Source organism: Pteronotus mesoamericanus, unplaced genomic scaffold, assembly GCF_021234165.1.
Source record: "Pteronotus mesoamericanus isolate MK-2021 breed Mesoamerican mustached bat unplaced genomic scaffold, CSHL_Meso_final scaffold_45, whole genome shotgun sequence".
In the NCBI taxonomy this organism is placed as follows: domain Eukaryota; kingdom Metazoa; phylum Chordata; class Mammalia; order Chiroptera; family Mormoopidae; genus Pteronotus; species Pteronotus mesoamericanus.
This window is the reverse complement of record NW_026555317.1, coordinates 5531949-5550939: the sequence shown is the minus strand read 5'-3', so window position 1 is coordinate 5550939 and position 18991 is coordinate 5531949. Positions and strand designations below refer to the sequence as shown.

The 18991-nt window shown below is 38.3% G+C and overlaps 1 protein-coding gene across 6 annotated transcripts in view; it reads left to right on the top strand.

Moving 5' to 3' along the window:
• The window catches only part of AAK1 (AP2 associated kinase 1), a 167592-nt gene that overhangs the window by 123138 nt on the left and 25463 nt on the right, over nt 1-18991 (top strand). For 3 of the 6 annotated variants that reach the window (XM_054593492.1, XM_054593490.1, XM_054593494.1), the window contains exons 14-17: nt 2090-2322; nt 3667-3824; nt 5269-5373; nt 10904-10999. In XM_054593492.1, the coding sequence (XP_054449467.1) occupies nt 2090-2322; nt 3667-3824; nt 5269-5373; nt 10904-10999 (592 nt within the window). The remainder of the gene's footprint in view (nt 1-2089; nt 2323-3666; nt 3825-5268; nt 5374-10903; nt 11000-18991) is intronic. The other 3 variants (XM_054593491.1, XM_054593495.1, XM_054593493.1) reach the window with 2 other exon arrangements.

Genomic DNA, 18991 nt, shown 5'->3' with positions numbered 1-18991 from the left:
ATGTGCAAATCTAGTTCTGTCCTTACAGCTTTTCTGGTCCCTATGGTTACTGGCTTTTGGCTGGCTCCTCCAATCCTGGACCCACAAAGGAAGTTGTGAAGCTGGAGCTCTGGTCAGTCGCTTTACACTCTAAACATAGTTTGACTGATGCTGTAACCTTACATTGTATTATTCAACCTATTGGTGAAGGGACTGTGTACTCACACATGCATGTAGTGTGCCTCAACAAAATTCAAAGTCTGAGTCAGTGTAAGGACAGAAAATCTCAGGTTGTCAGCATCCAGGCCCAAGTTGCTATGCATTCTGGTTTCCTTAATCTCTCTCAGGGACTACCCTTGTAGACACAGAATGTGGGAACTGAGCTGCAGCATGGAGAGACAGCTTTAATCAGAGATGAGAGGCTGGAGGGAAGGGATAAGTATCTGAGGCACTTAATGTTCTAAGTCATTTTATCTCAGATTGATAAAATTAAGGAAAAGTGTTAGATGGACTTCTTAACATTTTTTTGCTCATTTTCTTGATACAACATTTTGTAGATCGTGACTTATGCTTCAAGACTAACCATGTGGCGACAAAGATGTTCCCCCTGTTTTTTTCTGTGGTGACACTTTGTCCTGTCTTCTGAATATGGCTCACATCTCAAGGGTTCTTGTGCTATTAGCTCAATTACCAAGGACATTTTTTTACATTTATTTTATTTTTACTTTTTTTTTAATTTTTCAATTATAATTGACATTCAATAATCATCAAGGGCTTTTAAATTTTTTCTTCCTTCTTCTTATATTCCCTTTCTGGTTCTTTGATGCCATTTCCAAATCAATGGTTAGAACAGGTTAATCCCACTGCCCTAGTGCTGTTCGTTTTCTCACGTGTTGCTGCAGACATAAAATATTATAGACCCATCCTATCAATGAAATAAAGAGTATTGACAACAATAACAATGAAAAACACTTCCATTTATTAATCACAGTGGAATTCTACCTAACTTATTCCAAACTAGCAGTCTGAGCTATGTCAGAGAGTCAGTTTTCTCTTAGCAGAAATTATTCAGCTCAAATGTATTTTAGCTGAAGGTTTGGCTTCATTGACTTCTGTGATTGTAGAATACTTAAAGCCTGTCATTTGAAGACATTCTGAACAAGTTCCTGTGTGATCCCAGAGGCAGAAAGTGGTTCTTTAGGATGTGTTCTAGATTTTGAGAGGTAGGAATAGCTTCTGTAGTCTTAGGTTATGGGCTAAATTGCATATGGTTACCCTATGTATTGTTGCTGATGAAGATCAAAATTTACAAAGGGGGACCAAAAACCCCGAAATTATCTGCTGGAGAGCAGACCCCTTGTAGTGCGGACACCCCTGCTAGGTGAGTGTTCTAGGAACCCATCTGTACCAGTGTGTCAGCTGGCATTGTTGTGAGAGGCTGTATTCAGCTTCAGTGAATTGTTGTTTTTTTTTAAGACTCTTTAAGAGCCTTTGCCCATTTCATGATGGGTGATTTACCAGCATGCCTGCCCACACCACGCTGTATGATCAGCAGTTTTTGATCAAAAACAGCATGACCCCCATGCCCACCCTCCCTATTCACCCAGTCTCACCCCGAGCAATGATTTTTTTGTTTCCCCGGATGAAAAACGTCCTCAAAGGAGAAAGTTTTGCTGATATGGATGAGATGAAACAAAACAACATCAGAAGCACTAAAAGACATCAAAATTGACAAGTTCAAAAAATGTTTGGAGCAGTTGAAAAAATGTCTCTATAGGTGTATTGTATAAAATGGAGAGTACTTTTAAGGTGGCTGAAGTTTAAACATGTAAAAATAAATGCACACATTTTTATAAATAAATTCTGGGTTTTTGGGGGTGTTCCCCTTCGTACATGTAAGTACCAGATAAATGCTATGTTGGTATCAGTCCCAAACTTGCTGTTCAGGTTGTCAAAGCCTAGTTGGTTTGTTTTCTTTCTGGGTGTTATTGAAAAACTCAGCCATTTGAGTTCTATGTCAGTTCTCCTGTGGCATTTTTGGTTATGTTTATCTGTTTATTTGTTTTTCCTTTTGCCTTTGTTTTGGAACATTTTTCGTATCTCTTCCTAGCAGATTCAAGCCCCAGTAAGACAACAGCCAACAGTTCAGACAACGCCACCTCCTGCCGTCCAAGGACAGAAACTTGGATCTCTCACTCCTCCATCATCCCCCAAGACCCAACGTGCTGGACACAGGCGGATTCTCAGTGATGTAACCCACAGTGCAGTCTTCGGGGTCCCTGCCAGCAAATCAACCCAGCTGCTCCAGGCAGCTGCAGCTGAGGCCAGTCTCAATAAGTCCAAGTATGTGATGCTTCTCCTTTATTCTTCTTACTTTGTGGGCAAAGTCTGCCGTGGGTTATTACTGTGTATTTCTTTGCATATGTATGTAGATTTGTATAGATTTATATGCATTGGTGTGCTTCTGTGTTTAATAAGAAACTGACTTTTCCTATAATTCATAAACCATACTGATCTTAAGAAATAATTTCCTACTTGCCACACTGTTTCCATTTTTTTTTTTTCATTTATTCTGTGCTTTACACAGTTTTTTCCTAAATTCTTGATCTGACCAAGTTTTCATGCTGAAAATCTTTCATTGGTTCCCCATAGCCTGTTGGATAATATCCGAACTCATTACCAAGGGGACTTGGTTAATAGACCAAGGCTTGTTGTATCACATTGGTGGACTTGTCATTCTCTATCTTCACGAGTGCTTTGTTCTTCCTATCCTGTCTCACTTAACTACACTATCCTCCTTGTCCACCAAGGAAATGCTCATTTATTCATCAAGATCCATGCCAGAGATTATCTTTTCTTTGACCCTTCCTCTGGTGTCATTTATAATTTTGCTGTGCATGTATCACATTGCATTATCATTATTTATGCGTATGTCTATATGACTGTGTCTAGCTGACCTAGCCTTAGAGTTCCTCCAAGATAAGGGTTATGTCTTAATCAGCCCTGTAATTCCAGTGACTGGCTCTGTGCCTGAACCAAGTAGATTGCAATGAGTGATTGTGGAGTAAATGCAATTTCAGGCCCTCAGCTCTCTTGGAACCATGCACTCTAAGTTAAAAATTTTTTAACTCCTTAGCTAAATTGTAAAAGGCATCGAAAGACTTAGAATAAAATTAGTTGATGATACTTAGAAGCACAAAATAGTGGTAAGTGTCTTTATTTCTCTTTAACTGTGGTGGTGACCACTGATGGTGGCTCTTGGTTCTATACATGCTGATCTGACAGATGGAAGGCAGCTTTAACAGGCATCTGTTGCAGACCTTCTGGATGTGTTATTGTGGGTTACAGTGGGTACCATAAGATGCACAAGCCTAAGAATAGGTTGCTTTGGGATCTTGAATTGAAAGGATTTGCAGACGAAGCCAAAAATCTAAGCAAGAGATTAAAGAAGTGGTGGGAGATAGTGAATCAGGAAGGAAATGGAGACATTTATTTTACACAGTGGAACAGGGTCTGTGGAAACTGCCCACTTGCTGTGGAAAGCCCTTTTAGGAAACCACTGTGGAAAATAATGGTTTGATTCAGAAGAGAATTTGATCTTGAAACAAAGTTAAAATAAGTTGACCCTTTTCAACTTTTACCTGTTTTTTGTTTGTTTTTTTTTCGTCGGGGTGGGAACATACCTAGGTCTGCAACCACCACTCCATCAGGTTCTCCTCGGACCTCCCAGCAAAACGTTTATAATCCTTCAGAAGGTTCTACGTGGAATCCCTTTGATGATGACAATTTCTCCAAACTCACAGCTGAAGAACTACTAAACAAGGACTTTGCCAAACTGGGGGAAGGTGAGTAATTGGTGTCTCTGTGATCCTTGAACCTTAACTCCACGGGGGCATGCAGGTAAAAATGTAGGCTTGAGTCCCTCAAAGGTTTGATTGATTATGTATGTATGTATGTATTTATTTTTTTAATTTAAGTATAGTTGGTATACAATCTTGTAATGGCTATATTAGTTTCAGGTGTACAATATAGTGATTTGACATTTTTATACCTTACAATGTGATTTTATACCTTACATTCAGTTTGTATTTTTACCAGAGCATTGAAGTCTTCTTGGTGGGAGCAAGTCTTAGGTGGGAGCAAGTCTTAGGTGGGAGCAAGGAGAAGGGGACTTTCAGGAAAGATTGGGCAATATAGATTGGGATGAGAGTGTCAAGCATGGTCACTTCTTATAGGAATGTGATGGTTCCCTTGTCCTAAGTGGGTGTTTTGTCCCAGAAAGTTATATCTGCCTACCCCTGAGAGTGTGCCCTCACACAGAGGCTGAATAGAAAATTCTGCAATATGATATAGTTTGAAAAGGAGTGCCTCAGTGTAGACAAGAGCACAAGGTAAAGGAATGATCAGAACTGAGAGAATTTTGACCAAACTTTTTAGCTTTAACTATTATTTTATAGATGTCTTTTAAAAAATTGTATTGCCTTCTTGACCTTTCAAACAGAAGATAAGGCATAGAATTTAACTTTCTTTGATGACCTGCCAAGTTATTTCATTATTATATGTGCCCCTTATTGTCTAGTCTATAAAAGAAATACCTTTCGGACTAATGAAAATTGTAGTATTTTTGCACTCCATTAGGTGACCTGCCCAAGTTTTTTTAATCCTTGTGTCTATTTTTAATAATTTCCTGCCTTGGCTAATGTTGGCTTTCACGTTAAGCTGCTGTTACCGTGCCTCTCCCTCATGGCCTCTCCCTGCTGCCATCTCCACCGCTCCCTCTTCTCATTTGCCCCCCTAAACTGCTTCCAACGTGGAAAACAGATTATCAGGCTCATTATGTAGAAATAAATAGACCAAGTGAGGGCTGGAGGCATTCTGCTGTGAGTAATTTGCTTCAGTTTTGGAGCATTGGCTTTAGCCACCTCTTTTGCTGTTATTTATGTATTTTTTAGTTTGGTAGAATACATATAACACAGAAATTACCATCTTAACCATTTTTAAGTGTACAGTTCAGTAGTGTTAATTATGTTTACATTGTAGTTCAGCCAGTCTTCGGAACTCTTTTCCTCTTGCAAAACTGATGTGCTCTCTTTTTTGATTCTGAAAACGTCCTTCATTTCTCAGCTGTTCTCTGTTATTGCAGTGACTCCTCAAGGACTTCTGAATGGCTGAGGTGTCACCATAATGCAGTGAGAAAGGAGTCATGTCTAAAAGTCAGGTCAGAGAGTGCCCTGGGGATTTGTCATGGAATTCTGCTGGAATGAACTGAGTGGTGTTTTGTCCTTCCAGGCAAACATCCTGAGAAGCTTGGAGGCTCAGCTGAGAGTTTGATCCCAGGCTTTCAACCAACCCAAAGTGACGCTTTTGCCAGCTCCTCATTTTCTGCTGGAACCGGTTAGTATGGGAAACACCTGAAACACAAACTCACTGTAGTCACCTTCACACTGTTCCCCACTCCACAGATACCTCTAGCGTGCCTTGGGCTCCAAGTCCTTGTGGTAGCTTGTATTTTCCTTTGTTCAAAAGATTTCCAATTAAAAAAGGTAGGGGTTAAAAAAGACCTAGAATCACTTTCAATTAAAATAACAGGGTAATTTGGCAGTAATATATAAGATTTGTTCTATCTGCTCATGGACATGTTTTAAGCAAATACTTCTAAATTTGAGGAGTATCACGCTATTAATCTCTTGTAATTGCTTAGGTTCTCTGGAATGACTTGAAAAATTGGAAGCATTAGATGTTCTATCCTATATCTGAGAGTGCTAAGCTGCGGATTTTTTTGTGTGTGTGTGTGTCCATACTTACAGGGAAAGTAGGTATCTTTTTAAATGGGACTTTTTAAAAGTTAGATAAACAATAATAAAAAATGAGTTTTCCTCTTTATAAATAAAAATTATATGTATTTATTATATAAAAGTTAGCAATTTATAGAAAAGCATAGAGGAGAAAATTAAAATCCCCATGATCTCACCACCAAGAAATTAGCACAGGGATATTACATTGATGACTCTTAGTAGCATTTAACCTTTTTAGGGTCACAGGCAGATATCTTTGTGAATCTAATGAAACTTACAGATCTTCTCCCTCATGAAGATAAAGTGACCATAACTTTGTACAGTTTTGGACCTCAGCTTAAAACTCTAATGTATATCTTTATAATCATATTTTAAAATTTATTTCATGTAATAAGTCTGGCATGTTTCCCCCACATTATTAGAGAAACTCCTAAAAAAATATAACTTAAAATACCTGCATTAAATTTTTATATGGATATGTCTTAATGTATTTAAGTACCTCTTTTTAAACATCATTTTGATGTTAGTATTTTATTGTTATAAATTCCTCAACAACTGATGTGAGGTTTTGAATATATTTTTAGGAAATGGAATTTGATATACTTCTAAAATTGATCTTTTAAATTATATTGATTAATTTCTGCTTTGAACTTTATACATTCTTTCTTCTTGCTTTCTTTAGGTGTGTTACTAGTTTTTCTAACATCATAAATTTATTTCTGGTTAGAACTTTGGCTGTCATTCCATTTGATATGTAGTGTTCTCTTATTCTCATTTTGTGTGTGTTTTTTAATTGCAGTCTTGATTTATTCTTTACCCAAGAGTTGCTTCACATATATTTTAACTGCATTGTGAGGGCATGGCGAATGCAGTTTTTGCTTTGAGGTATTATGGAGGGACTTTTTCTGTCTTCTAGTTTGTTATTCATTTTACAAATATTCTTTGGGAATTAGTGGCTTTCTATGTCAATAAATACTAATCTACAACATGATTCTTAATAGAATAGTAACATTGTATTTAATATCTCCTTTGACAAATATTTAGGTTATCACTGATTTTTCACCATATAAACATTCTTGAAGCTAAATTTTTGTTTATATCCTTCACAATTTAACATCTAGGACATTATTTGATAAATCAAAAGATATTATATTTTAAGGCTTTTGGTACATATATCCAAATTGCTCTTCAAGAATGCTATGCAAATTTTATTTCAATCAGTAATGAATGGTAGGCCCTGGCTGGGTGGCTCAGTTAGTTGGAGCGTCATCCCACCAAAAGGTTGTGGATTTCATCCTGGTCAGGGCATATGCCTAGGCTGTAGGTTCAATCCCCTGTCAGGGTGCTTATGGAAGGCAATCGATTGATGTTTCTCTCTCTCTCTCCCTTCCTCTCTGTCTAAAATCAATAAATATCTCCTCCAGTGAGGTTTGTTTGTTTGTTTGTTTTTAATAGTGAATGTTAGTAATTCTCCATTTCCCCACCCAGCTCAGCTCAGAGATTGTGGACAGAGGACATTGTTTACTGGTCATTTTTATTTCTTTGGCGATTTGTATTGTTCAGGTCCCTTGCATTTTTCAATGTTTTGTGTTCATTTTGCTCTTACTAATTAGTAGGAACTCATCATCTATCATATTATAAACATTTTTCCCAGTTTGTCAGTTGCCCTGCAGGAGTATTATCTCATTTGACCCTCTCAGCAATGCTTTGAGGTTGGTAGATCACCCTTGCGTCAGTTACAGTTGTGTAAGTGAGCACAGGCTTGTCCTTTCTTCCAGGATCACATAGCTAGTAAGTGGCAGAGCTGGGACACCCACCCTCTGGTTCCAGAACTCCCTCTTTCAGGTCTTCTGCCAATTAATGATGCACATATAGTCATATTTTCCTAGAAAAGTGTCTACAGTTTTAAAAATTTTTTAATAATATACAATTATAATACTTTCTTTATGTATCTATTTTAATTGTATGTATTTGAGTTTCTCTTTCTTAGTAACTCTATGTCGAGATTTGCTGTTTTCATATCTTTCAAAGACAACTTTTAGATTGATAAAATTTACTATTTTTCTGTCTTCTAATTCTTTAACTTTTGCTTTTATCTTCTTGACTATATTTTCCTGTTTTTCTTAGATTTGCTCTGTCAATATCAAGAGGAACACATAGTGAAATTTTTAAAATTCTTTTTAAAAAAATAATGCAAGTATTTAGAATTTTTCTCCCAGTGTAACAGTGATTTTCAACCAGCATGAGAGGGGAGGGGAGGTTAATTATAATATAACCTCCAGGAATAAATGTTTCACGTATATCCCAGTATTCTCTTTACTCCATCTCCCCTTATTTGCTCACTCCACCCAAACCTTTGAGGAGTGCACTGCTTATTGGGAGTGCTTTTAACAGATGTGTGTTTACCTCATAAGAAAAAAACTTAAATTTTAATTATATCCCATAAGTCCTCATATTATGTTCTCATTATTATTAATATTTTGGAATAAGCATTGGAGTTTATGAAGGTATGCTTTTAAAAATTAAATAGTTAAATTTTTGTGTGTTATTTTTCATTTTTAGCTTTATTGTCTAGTTTATATAATCTTTAAATTTATTGACACTTTGGTCTGGTTTAAAGTGCTTAAAGTTTGACATGCCAAATAGATGACTAAATGTACCAAACGTATCAAGAAAGCATAGGCTGTTGTCCTTGAGATAGAACATCACAATGATGACCAACTACAGTACTGAGTACGATCTGATTTCCCCAGAAAGGGTAGAATAAGCTCTAGAAGAGTCTTCTTTGCTGCTGAATCCCAGCATTTAGTACAGTGTTTAACTCAGCACAGATTTGTTGAATAAATGAAAGGGATTGCTTTTTGCCAAAGGATAGAAGCATGAATTCACCATTTTTAATAAGATTTTATTTGTTTATTTTTAGAGAAAGAGGTAGGAAAGGAGAAAGATAGGGAGAGAACATCAGTGTGTAAGAGAATATTGATCACTTGCCTCTCCCACGTCCCTCAGCCCGGGACCAGGTCCGCAACCCAGGCACGTGCCATGACTGGGGATCGAACCAGCAACCCTTTGGTTCATAGGCCGACACTCAGTCCACTGAGCCACACCAGCCAGGGCCATTTTCTACAAGTTTTCTAATCAAGCTCAGACTGGTCCTGATTTTAAACCTTCTGACTGACCAAGGGAGGAATAATCAGGAAATGTGGTTATGAGTTGTGGAGGGTGGCACCAGGGTTGTTTTAAACATTTTCATGGTAAAAGCTGCAAAAATATTGATGAAATATGTCCCTACGTTAGAGACAGATGTTTAAAAGTTGACATTGTATCTCTTTATTTAAAATATTTTTCTGTTGCAAAGTTATTACATACATTCACTTGTGAAATTTTGGAAAAGTAACTGAAAGCTGAAAGAAGCAAGATAAAAGAACTTGTGACTCCACTTTGAGAGGAAAGCATTGCTGACATTTTACAATATTTATGTCCATAGTTTTATTTCTGCATATGCACTTTTTTCAGAAATGAATTATACTATATATTTAGCTTTATAATTCTTTAAAATATATTTCATTCTGTCTCATTTAAAAATATTTCAGAGACTTAAGAGCAGTGATTGTACCTTTCTCTTCCTTCATCTGCCTTTAAGGAAGCTTAGTGAAGAAAACCCCCTGTAATAACATTCTCTAAATGACAAAATTACAGAGATTGAGATCAGATTTGTGGATTCCATGGTATAGAGACAGGAATAAGGAGTGGTTGTGACTCCAGAGAAGTACAACGAGGGCGTCCTTTTGTTGGATACAATGGTTCTGTATTATTGTGGTGATGCTTATGCTAGTCTATGCATGGGATCCAATTGCTAGCAATTATATATGCTAGAGAAACGAGTGCATGCAAAAACTGAGCAAAGTCTAGTTGACATCAGTATACCAGTGTCAATGCTACTGTACTATCCTTGTAGATCCACCATGGAGAGAAAGCTATTTGAAGGTTTCACAGGATTCAATGTATAGCCGCTTCCTAGGATTTCATAATTATTTGAAAATAAAAAGTATTTTTTAATGTGTTTAAATTATTTATTTATTTATTTTTAGAGGGGAAGGAAATGAGAAAGAGAGGGAGAGAAACACCAATGTGTGGTTGCCTCTTACGCGCCCTCCACTGGAGACCTGGCCTGCCTCCCAGGCATGTGATCTGACTTGAAAATTGAACTGGCGACCCTTTGGTTCGCAGGCTGGTACTCAATCCACTGAGCCAGACCAGCCAGGGCTGAAAATAAAAACTATTTTTAAAATCCACTTTATAGAAGGCAAAATGAAATTTTACTTAATGAACAAACTGAGTATTAAAATGCAACGTAAAGAATGGTAGAGTAGAAACAAGAAACCTGGATTATGATCCTGGGTCTGCTTGTGGGCCTTTGGCTAATATCTTGAACTTTGAAGCTTTATTTTATTTTCTAAAAAATAAGAAAATTGTGCTAGAAATTCTTAAGATCCCTTCAAACTCTGATATCCCATAGAGTACATAGATTTCTGTAAATCTGTAAGTTTAGCAAATATAAAATGAATGTTAATAGCATGTTAGATGGAGTCCAGGGGTTAGGGGTTGTCTAACCTTGCAGAAGGCAAGAAATCTATTTGTCTTTTCCTGTCTGTCTGCCTAGCACTATACTAGACATTCGGTGATACAACAAGCTCAAGAGAGTAATGGGTACATAGGAAACACCTATATATGTGTCAGATTGCAAAATAGGCAATGTTTGTTTACATGCCAAAATGTGTAATATGGACAGTAATTGCTATAGGAATTCTGAAAGAGGTCACCAAGGCCTTCTACTCAGGGAAGAAGTGGAATTTCAGGTGTATGAATATCCTAGTTTTATTATTAATTACATCTTAGAGTATGTTGTAAGGACCAGATTATATATCTCATGACATTTTGCCATTACACTGGGTTATATCCACTCATCCCTCTTTATTCTACCTCTGAGTTTAGAGTTTTTCTGTAATTTGAGCTGTTGGGTTAATAGATGGTAAATTCATCTAGATTTACTTGCTATTTTCTGCTTCTCTCTCTCTCTTTCTCTTTTTTCTTTCCTTGACCCTTCCTTCCCCTCCAACCAACTCCAGCTGAAAAAAGGAAGGGTGGGCAGACTGTGGATTCTAGCCTCCCACTTCTCAGCGTATCTGATCCTTTCATTCCTCTTCAAGTACCTGATGCACCAGGTAGGTAAATAGAACTGATCTGAGGTTAACCAGCTTGATGCTTATTTCCCAGGGACTCTTGAGAGCTGTTTTAAACACTCCATGAAAAAGATCTGAGTTCCATATTAGCCAATATGATTATAACAATACTGGGGTGGGGGGGATCTATTAGCATGTGATAGAAGGAACAAAATGCAAATAGTGGTTACAGTATGATGATTAGATAATGGGTGACTTCCTGTCGAGTTTCCATTTTCCTGTAATATACTTTTATTTTTATAATATAACAATGCATAATAAAAGCTGATAGTAATTGTGAGTCAGGAGACCTGGGTTCCCTTCTTGGCTCTTTCACTACCTGAAAACTTCCTGAGCTTGACTCTTCGTCAGTGGAGTATGTTGGATTGCATGAATTTGAACATCCCTTTAGGTCTTCCATATCCTGATTTTTAAGTAAGCAGTCCAAAAAGGTAAGAAATGGTTAGTGTGTTCTAATTTAAACAGCTCTTAAAACATAATTTGATGCTTTCCATTTGAAGTTTCTGAACGCCAAAGGTTTCTTTTCCTGCTTTCGCCCCCATCCTTTTGGGGGGAGAAGGAGCATGATGTAAGGAAGAGATGCTGCTTTTCTCATCTCTATTAATTAGTCTCTTTGAAAAAGCAAATAGAGCAAGCTCCTTAGGAGCATCTGGTGGAGATTTTGCTTCTGATAGTTTTCCTTTTGTCCTGTTTTTACCCCTGCTGATTCTTGGTCTTAAACTGATGGGATCTGCTTGGATTTTCTTGTTTCCCAAAATGTTAAAGGTACTTGATTGATTGCCTCAAGATTGGAAGTGATTGTGACATTCATACCCTCTTCCTACTCAGACAGACTGTACCTAGGATACTAAGACAGTTTTTATTTCTTTAGGCAATTTGTTGACCCTTCTAAAGAGAAAGCAGAAACCTGTCTTGATCAGGTAGTATTGTGTAACATTATACCTGGATATAGGTTAAAAATATCTAAAACCACTGAAGAATGATTCAATAAAGGGTTGTTAAAGAAAAGAGAAGAAAGTAATCAAATCTCTCAGTACCTAGACAGGCCAGTTTCATGCAGAAGGCTGGAAAAGTATGGGCTACAAACTCAAGCTGGGTCCCACTGAACTCTTTCTTCTCCCTGCTGTGGCTGTTAATGAGATCAGACAAGAAAAGGGGATTCTTGAGGAATTCTTCCTTTGGCACCCCTTCAGGTTTTCTTGCATTGCTCTTACCTAGGTAGCCCATGGGCTGTGGAAGCTGGAAGGGTGGTGCACAAGCCAGAGGATGAAGGCCCATAAGCAAGCAGCTGTCCTATGCAGCTGTCACAGGAGCCCTCTGGATTAAGGGTGAGGGGCCAGGCAGGTGCATCAGGTGGCTCCAGGTGGTAGAGATGAATTTTGAAGGGCTGCGAAGGTGAGCCTGGGGGCCACTAGAGCCGGCTGGCTGCAATCCTTGCCTTCTTACTGTCTTTCCTGTCTTCTGATTCTCCGTATTTCTCTCATTCTGGTGGACTCCAGCTGAAGTGTTACTGGTATATATTTTAATATTTTAATAACGATTAAGTCATGACCCCCCCACCTCGGGTTTTAATGGAAAACCTATTAAAATAAATGGAACATTCAGATAGAGAATTCCAGGAGTGTCTTACTTGTTTTCTGATCCATCAGACCAAGCTCATCTGTTGAAAAGATACATCAGACATATCACTGCTTTGCGCTCCAGTGAATTCTTATATCACTGAGCGTAAAATCCAGATTTATTACCATAACCTGCAAGGCCCTAACTAATCTGGCCCTTGGCAACTCCTCTAACCTCAGCTCCTAGCATTCTCCCTGTCAGCTTTTCCTTTGGTAGACTGAGCTTTTCCCCCCTCAGGGCCTTTGCACTTGTTGGTGCTCTGCCTAGAAAGCTCTTCCTGCAGGCCTGTTCCTTCTGTCATTCAACACTGAGGTCTCAGCTTAAATACTCTCTTCTCAGAAAAGCCTGTCTTGGTCCCACAGGCACTTTTGTCACACCCCCTGGCTTTTTTTCTTCATAGTATTTATCCTGACATTGTCTGTTTTCATTTGTTCATTGACTTTCTTCACAAAAATGTCAGTGTCCTGAGGGAGGGACTTTGCTGTCTTTATTCATCACTGTGTTGCCAGTACTGAGAGCACTGCCAGGGAGTCAGCACTCAATGAATATTTGCAGATTGGGTGAATGAATGAGGTAAAACCTGACACTAAGAGGCTTTTGGTGGCTACACTACTTGCCATTTCTGTCCCAAGCTCCCAAACACCAGGCTGCTGGCTTCATAGCCTTCCATCTATGCCTCTGCCAAGCCCCAGCCAGGCTTCCCACCCGTTCTTGTAGAGTGTGTAAACAAAGGCTCAGCCCGCGGTGTCAGGGAGCTGCCACACCCCAGGATGAATACAGTAGCTACGCTCAGCAGGTCACTCTGCTCCAGCCTCTCCAGCCTCTCATGGTACCCTTCAGAATTTGGGCTAAGCACATATGTTACTACTGTGTCTTTGATTATTTTATTTCTTTTGATGTTCAGCCGGCAGCACCATTCAGTTATATAGTTTCTTTATCCAAGGCCTCCATATCCTTCCTTAGTGACTCCAGGAGTTAGGAAAACTCTTTAAGTTTTCCTAACTTAAGTTAGGGAAAGGCTGAGAGTTTAGGGTCTCTGGCACTTCAGCAGATTGCAAGTTTGTCTTCCCCGCCTCCTCCCGCTCCCCCTTAAGCAACCAGTCCGTCACTGCCTCCAGCCCACTATGGGTACCAGTCAAGTTTTTTCATTGGTTTGGTTTGGTTTTGCATATTTGCTTACCTTCTATACTCAGCCTTCCTGTTGATAGGAATCATGAAATCAGTCTCCTGACAAACATATGCCTTTTAATGACTTAGCATTTATTTTATGCTTTTAAAACATTTCCACATATAATATCCTTTGAGCCTACAAATTACACTGACTGGTGGGTATATCAAGTAATCTCTCATTTTCCAGGAGAGGAAGCGAAGCCTCGGTACAATTGTGACTGTGCTGTTCCACACACTCCTTTTCATGGCCCGTGGCCCCTTTGCAGTGAATGTGTCTTTGTCTTTGGGACAGTTCCCAGATCAATGAAGCATTTCAATAGAGAGTTAGTATAAGGATTAGGGAAATATAGAAATGGATTTGAACTTGTAAGGCCTAGGTTCCAGCCACTTAGTAGGTAAGTAATTTTGGTCACATCACATAAACTGTGTTCTCTTCCTCAAAATTTGCAATATTAAAACCTAACTCATGGAGCGGCTTGTGAGGTTCAGTTGAAGTCATGAACTTGAAGTTGTTTTGTAAACTTTAAATTAGTATAAAGACAGGAAATGCTGTAACAATTTTATTCCAAAATCCTTATTTCCAGTAGGGCAGTCCTAGTTATCATACAGTCTTAGTGGTATTTTTCTCCTACAGAAATTAAACTTGCTCTAAATTAAATCATTGACCTTCGTACAACTGAGAGCCATTAGACTTTCCTGATATAATGATTGTTAAACTGTGGATGAAGGGGCACTGGATAATTGAGTTTATTTGTTTCTTAAGTAGCATTTCTTTTTCCAAAACATCATAAGACTTTTTTTTTTTTAAATAGAAAATCTGGCGTAACAAGAATCACAGCCATGAGCATTTGTGTGCCCACAAGGCTGCCAAATGAGGCCTAACTCAAGTGAATCTCAGAAGTATTTTATTGATGCTCATATGCTGTGTGTTCACTTATTTTGCCCTCTAGTTACATTAGGGAATAGATAAGCCAGAGGTGGTACCAAAGTTTTAAAATATAGTAAAAAAGATTAAGGAGTTTTCTCTGAGAATTGGTGGAAAAATTTAATCATTTAGTTTTTAAACTTGTGATAAAATATACATAACACAAAATTTACCACTTTAAAGTGGACAGTTCAGTGGCATTATATACATTGACATTGTTTTGCTACCATCACCACCATCCATCCACAGAATGTTTTTTTCATCTTGCAAAACTGAAGCTCTGTACTTATTAAACAATAACTCTATTTCTCCCTCCAGCCCCTAGCAACCATCATTCTATGTTATGTCTCTATGAATGTGACAGTTCTAGGTACCTCGTATAAGTGGAATCATACAGCATTTGTCTTTGTGTGACTGGTTTATTTCATTTAACATAATATTCTCAAGGTCCATCTATATTGTAGGATGTCAGAATTTCCTATCTTTTTAAGGTGGAGTAATATACCATTATATGTATATACTACATTTTGTTTATCTGTTCATCTGTTGGTGGACACTTGGGTTGCTTCCAACTTTTGGCTATTGTGAACCATGCTTCATGAAACGGGTGTGCAGATATCTCTTCAAGACCCATATACCCAGAAATGAAATTGCTGGATCCTATGGTTATTATTTAGAGAAACTGTGATACTGTGTTCCATAGGGACTACACTTTTTCACATGTCTACCAGCAGTGCACAAGAGTTTGAAGAGAAGATTTTTACAGCAGTTCTTTAATGCTGACCTCTCAACACCAGTGTTCCACAGGACTAAGTAGGAATGCATTAGTTGTTCCATAAGTGCCTCTTCCTAGAATTAAAAACTTTTTAAAAATGCCTCTTAATTGATGGCACTCCAGCATCTCTTGAAAGGTAGGCAAGAGGAGCCGTGGGGTTTTTTGTTTGTTTGCTGTCAAGATAAGCATTCTGCTCAGAGCTATTTGCCTGGCGTTTTCCTAACTTCCAGCCTCTGTCTTACGATATTGAAAGGCCAAGGTTGGTCATAGTATGTGTCTTTACGCTGTAAAGTTTATCTTCCTGCAAATTTAATTCTCTAGAATAAACCTGGAATAGGGCATGATGGTTAGCTTTTGCTTCTCACTTGCAGCTGTTACAGAGTCTGGCTTCTCAGAGATAGGAACTATTTAGAATAACTAGATGTTAAAAACAGCATCTCTCATCACAAGACTTCAGGGTTTATCCCCCAAGTTAGGCAAGATGTAAGTTTCCAAAGCCACCAACCTGTACCAGCCAAATCATCCTTTTTGATGGGGCTTGAATCAAGCCCTGCTTTATTCCTCATGGCTGTGTTCCTAATTAGGGTTGGAAGGGGCCTTGAGCAAGCCCTTAGTTTTGTTAGCCTATATAAACAGAAATACTTAACCTGTCTTTTGTCTTTTTATAAAAGATTTCATTTATTTATTTTTAGACAGAAGGGAAGGGAGAGAGGGAAAGGAGGAGAGAAACATCAGTGTGTGAGAGAAACATAGATCAGTTGCCTCTCGCATGACCCCAGCCCGGATCTGGCCCACAACCCAAGCATGTGCCCTGACTGGGAATCAAACCTGTGTCCTTTTATTTTGCAGTCCAGTGCTCAGCCCAACTTGCAGTGCATCCCAGTCTCATACAGGAAATGGTTTTGATTAAGTTTAGGCTAGTTATTGAAGGATTACATTGCAGGTGATATTTTTAATAACTAAGTATTGAGAGGCAAGGCATAAGAAAAGAATCTGAAATAGATTAATTTCTACCTCCAACTCTAGCAACTATTTCCTTCCCTATTCCCCTGGTCCCCAATGCCACTTATGTTTAAGAGAAGAGTGCTTTCTTTTTTCTCCCCCCTCAATTTCAAAGTACTAATAATCCTGTTGCTTCAAACGACTCTCCATTTCCATCGTCCAGGTTAACTGATACTGCAGGTACTGTTCTTCAAGGGTTCGCCTTCCCAGTCTTTTAACCATGATTTCAGTGCTTCTCCAGGTTCTTGACCTGACTCATTTTGACTTGGGAACCCTAGAAACTTGAGAAAGAACTGAGTATACTAAATGGGAGTGTGATAGGAAAACACCACCAACAGAAAAACATGAGCAGACAGTTTATAAAAGATGAAATATAAATTGCCAGTAAATACAATTTTTTAAGAAAGTTTATCCTCGTGATGAATACAAGAATAGCCAATTATAAAACAATGAAATATTGCAACTTCTGCTGTCAGACTGGTAAAGGTGGGGAAAAAACCACCACCTCATGCTTGGCAAAGGCTCAAGAAAACAGACATGCTCAGATCCTGCTAGTGGGAACATTTAGTACGACTTTTGGGAGGACGGTTTGGCGGTTGATAACAAAAACCTTTAAGAATGTACTTTCTCTTTGACTTTGTAATTCTTTTTAAAATAAGTATTCTGAGAAAACATGAGTATGCTTAAATAGTTATCAAATGATTAGAATTTATAGGAAATGCTTAGAAGGATGTTCGTTTAAAGCCTTAAGACTGTACTTTTCTCTAGAAGTGAGATTATGGGTAGTTCTTATTTTATTTTTTGGTTTATCTGTATTTCCCAAATTTTCTGCAATAAACATGTATTGCTTTTGTAATAAGGGATCAAACTAAAAATTTGTTCTTTTTTTCAAATGAGGAGCAAACTTAGATATTCCCCCACCTGCTTATCCCGCTCTCCTGGCTGTGCCTGTCTGGGCTGTTTGCATGTTGCAGAGCATGTTTAGTCAGCTCTGCATTTTCCAAACCCTGCTACCTTGGGGCTGATCTTCTTATCCCCTCCCCGCATTACTGACGAGCGCCCTCGAGTGATCTCCCGTGTAGTTATTACGAGTTCAGATCTCCACTTTTATCTCTAGGCAATCCATCTACTAAGTAACGAGTTTCTATTTCCCAATTTTTCCATTCATGTTGGATGATGAACATTTAGAGGTATATGGGACCTTTAAGTTTATCTCATTTTATCAGTAAGAAAACTTAGATCCAGAGAAAGATAATGATTTGGCTGAAGTGTCATAAAAAGTTAGTGCAGAACCCAGGTCTCTAGTTAATTTCGTACCTTTTCTTCCTCTGTGTTAGAGGAGGCTGCCTCCTTCTCACATTTCACTCTCTTGCCGAGGTTTGAGAGTGAAAATGCAACTGCACCCACTTTCAGGTCTCAGTGGTTTGGCGATCCCTCATCTAGTCCTAAAAGAGAAGTTAGCCTCCTTTTATGTAACAAGCACTTACTAATTTATACACACATACATTGATAAATATGCCCATTAATTTCTGACAACCCTCTCAGGTAGGTTTTATCTTCTATTTACAAGTGAAAACCGATGCCTAGAAAAATTAGCTAACTAACTTAAATTCAGGCTTTTTTACTTGTTCATGTTGCTTATTTATTTGGGGGGATTTTGCAGACCCCAGCTAAAGTCCAAAAAAAAGTACAGCATCACAGCAAAGGATTGAATGATACACTTCTTAAGTCCAGGAATTCTCCCTAACACACGTACAACCCATATATAAATTCTGAAGCTAGTTTTCAAAACATTAGCGTCAGCCTCAAAACTGGACCATTTTTCTTGTATCCACAACTGCCCACTGATTTTACATAATGGGATGTGATGGGGTCATGTACTTGTGATACTAAAGCAAAGGAACTGGGAAACTTGTAAAATGTTCCTTAGGAAGATAAAATCACTAATAAAAACTCAATTAATGAATTATTTCTGAGTTTTATTCATCTGTCACCTTGTATAATTGAGAATTAGAGTGTGAGTCTGTATATTTCAGTGTGAACTGACCCAGTAGATGGGTTTTGCTTTGTATCCAGAGCATTTTCCATGATTCATGTAAAATTTTAAAAAGTTTCTGTTCATTACGTATCAACAAGTTGTGATATGCCAGTGTGGAACTTGATCAAGGTTTTGGATCTTAAAGAACTCTTCCAGCCTAGTTCCCTAAATTCACCGCCCTCTTCTCTGCACTGTTCTTCCCCACCCATTCCCACCGTGATACATGGCCTCAGTGTTTTTATAAAACTGTGAGAGAGAGGACAGAACTCATAAAAGGAAGGATAGCGAGGCCAGCTCTTGATACACACGGGAGGTCCCCAGGTTGTGACTTGTAGACTGTGAGCCTCCTGTAGCATTCCCTGTGCCTCCCTTTATGTCCTGTCCTCAAGTTATTTATTTACTGTGACCCCAAATAACCCATAATAGCTTTAAACGTGACCTCTT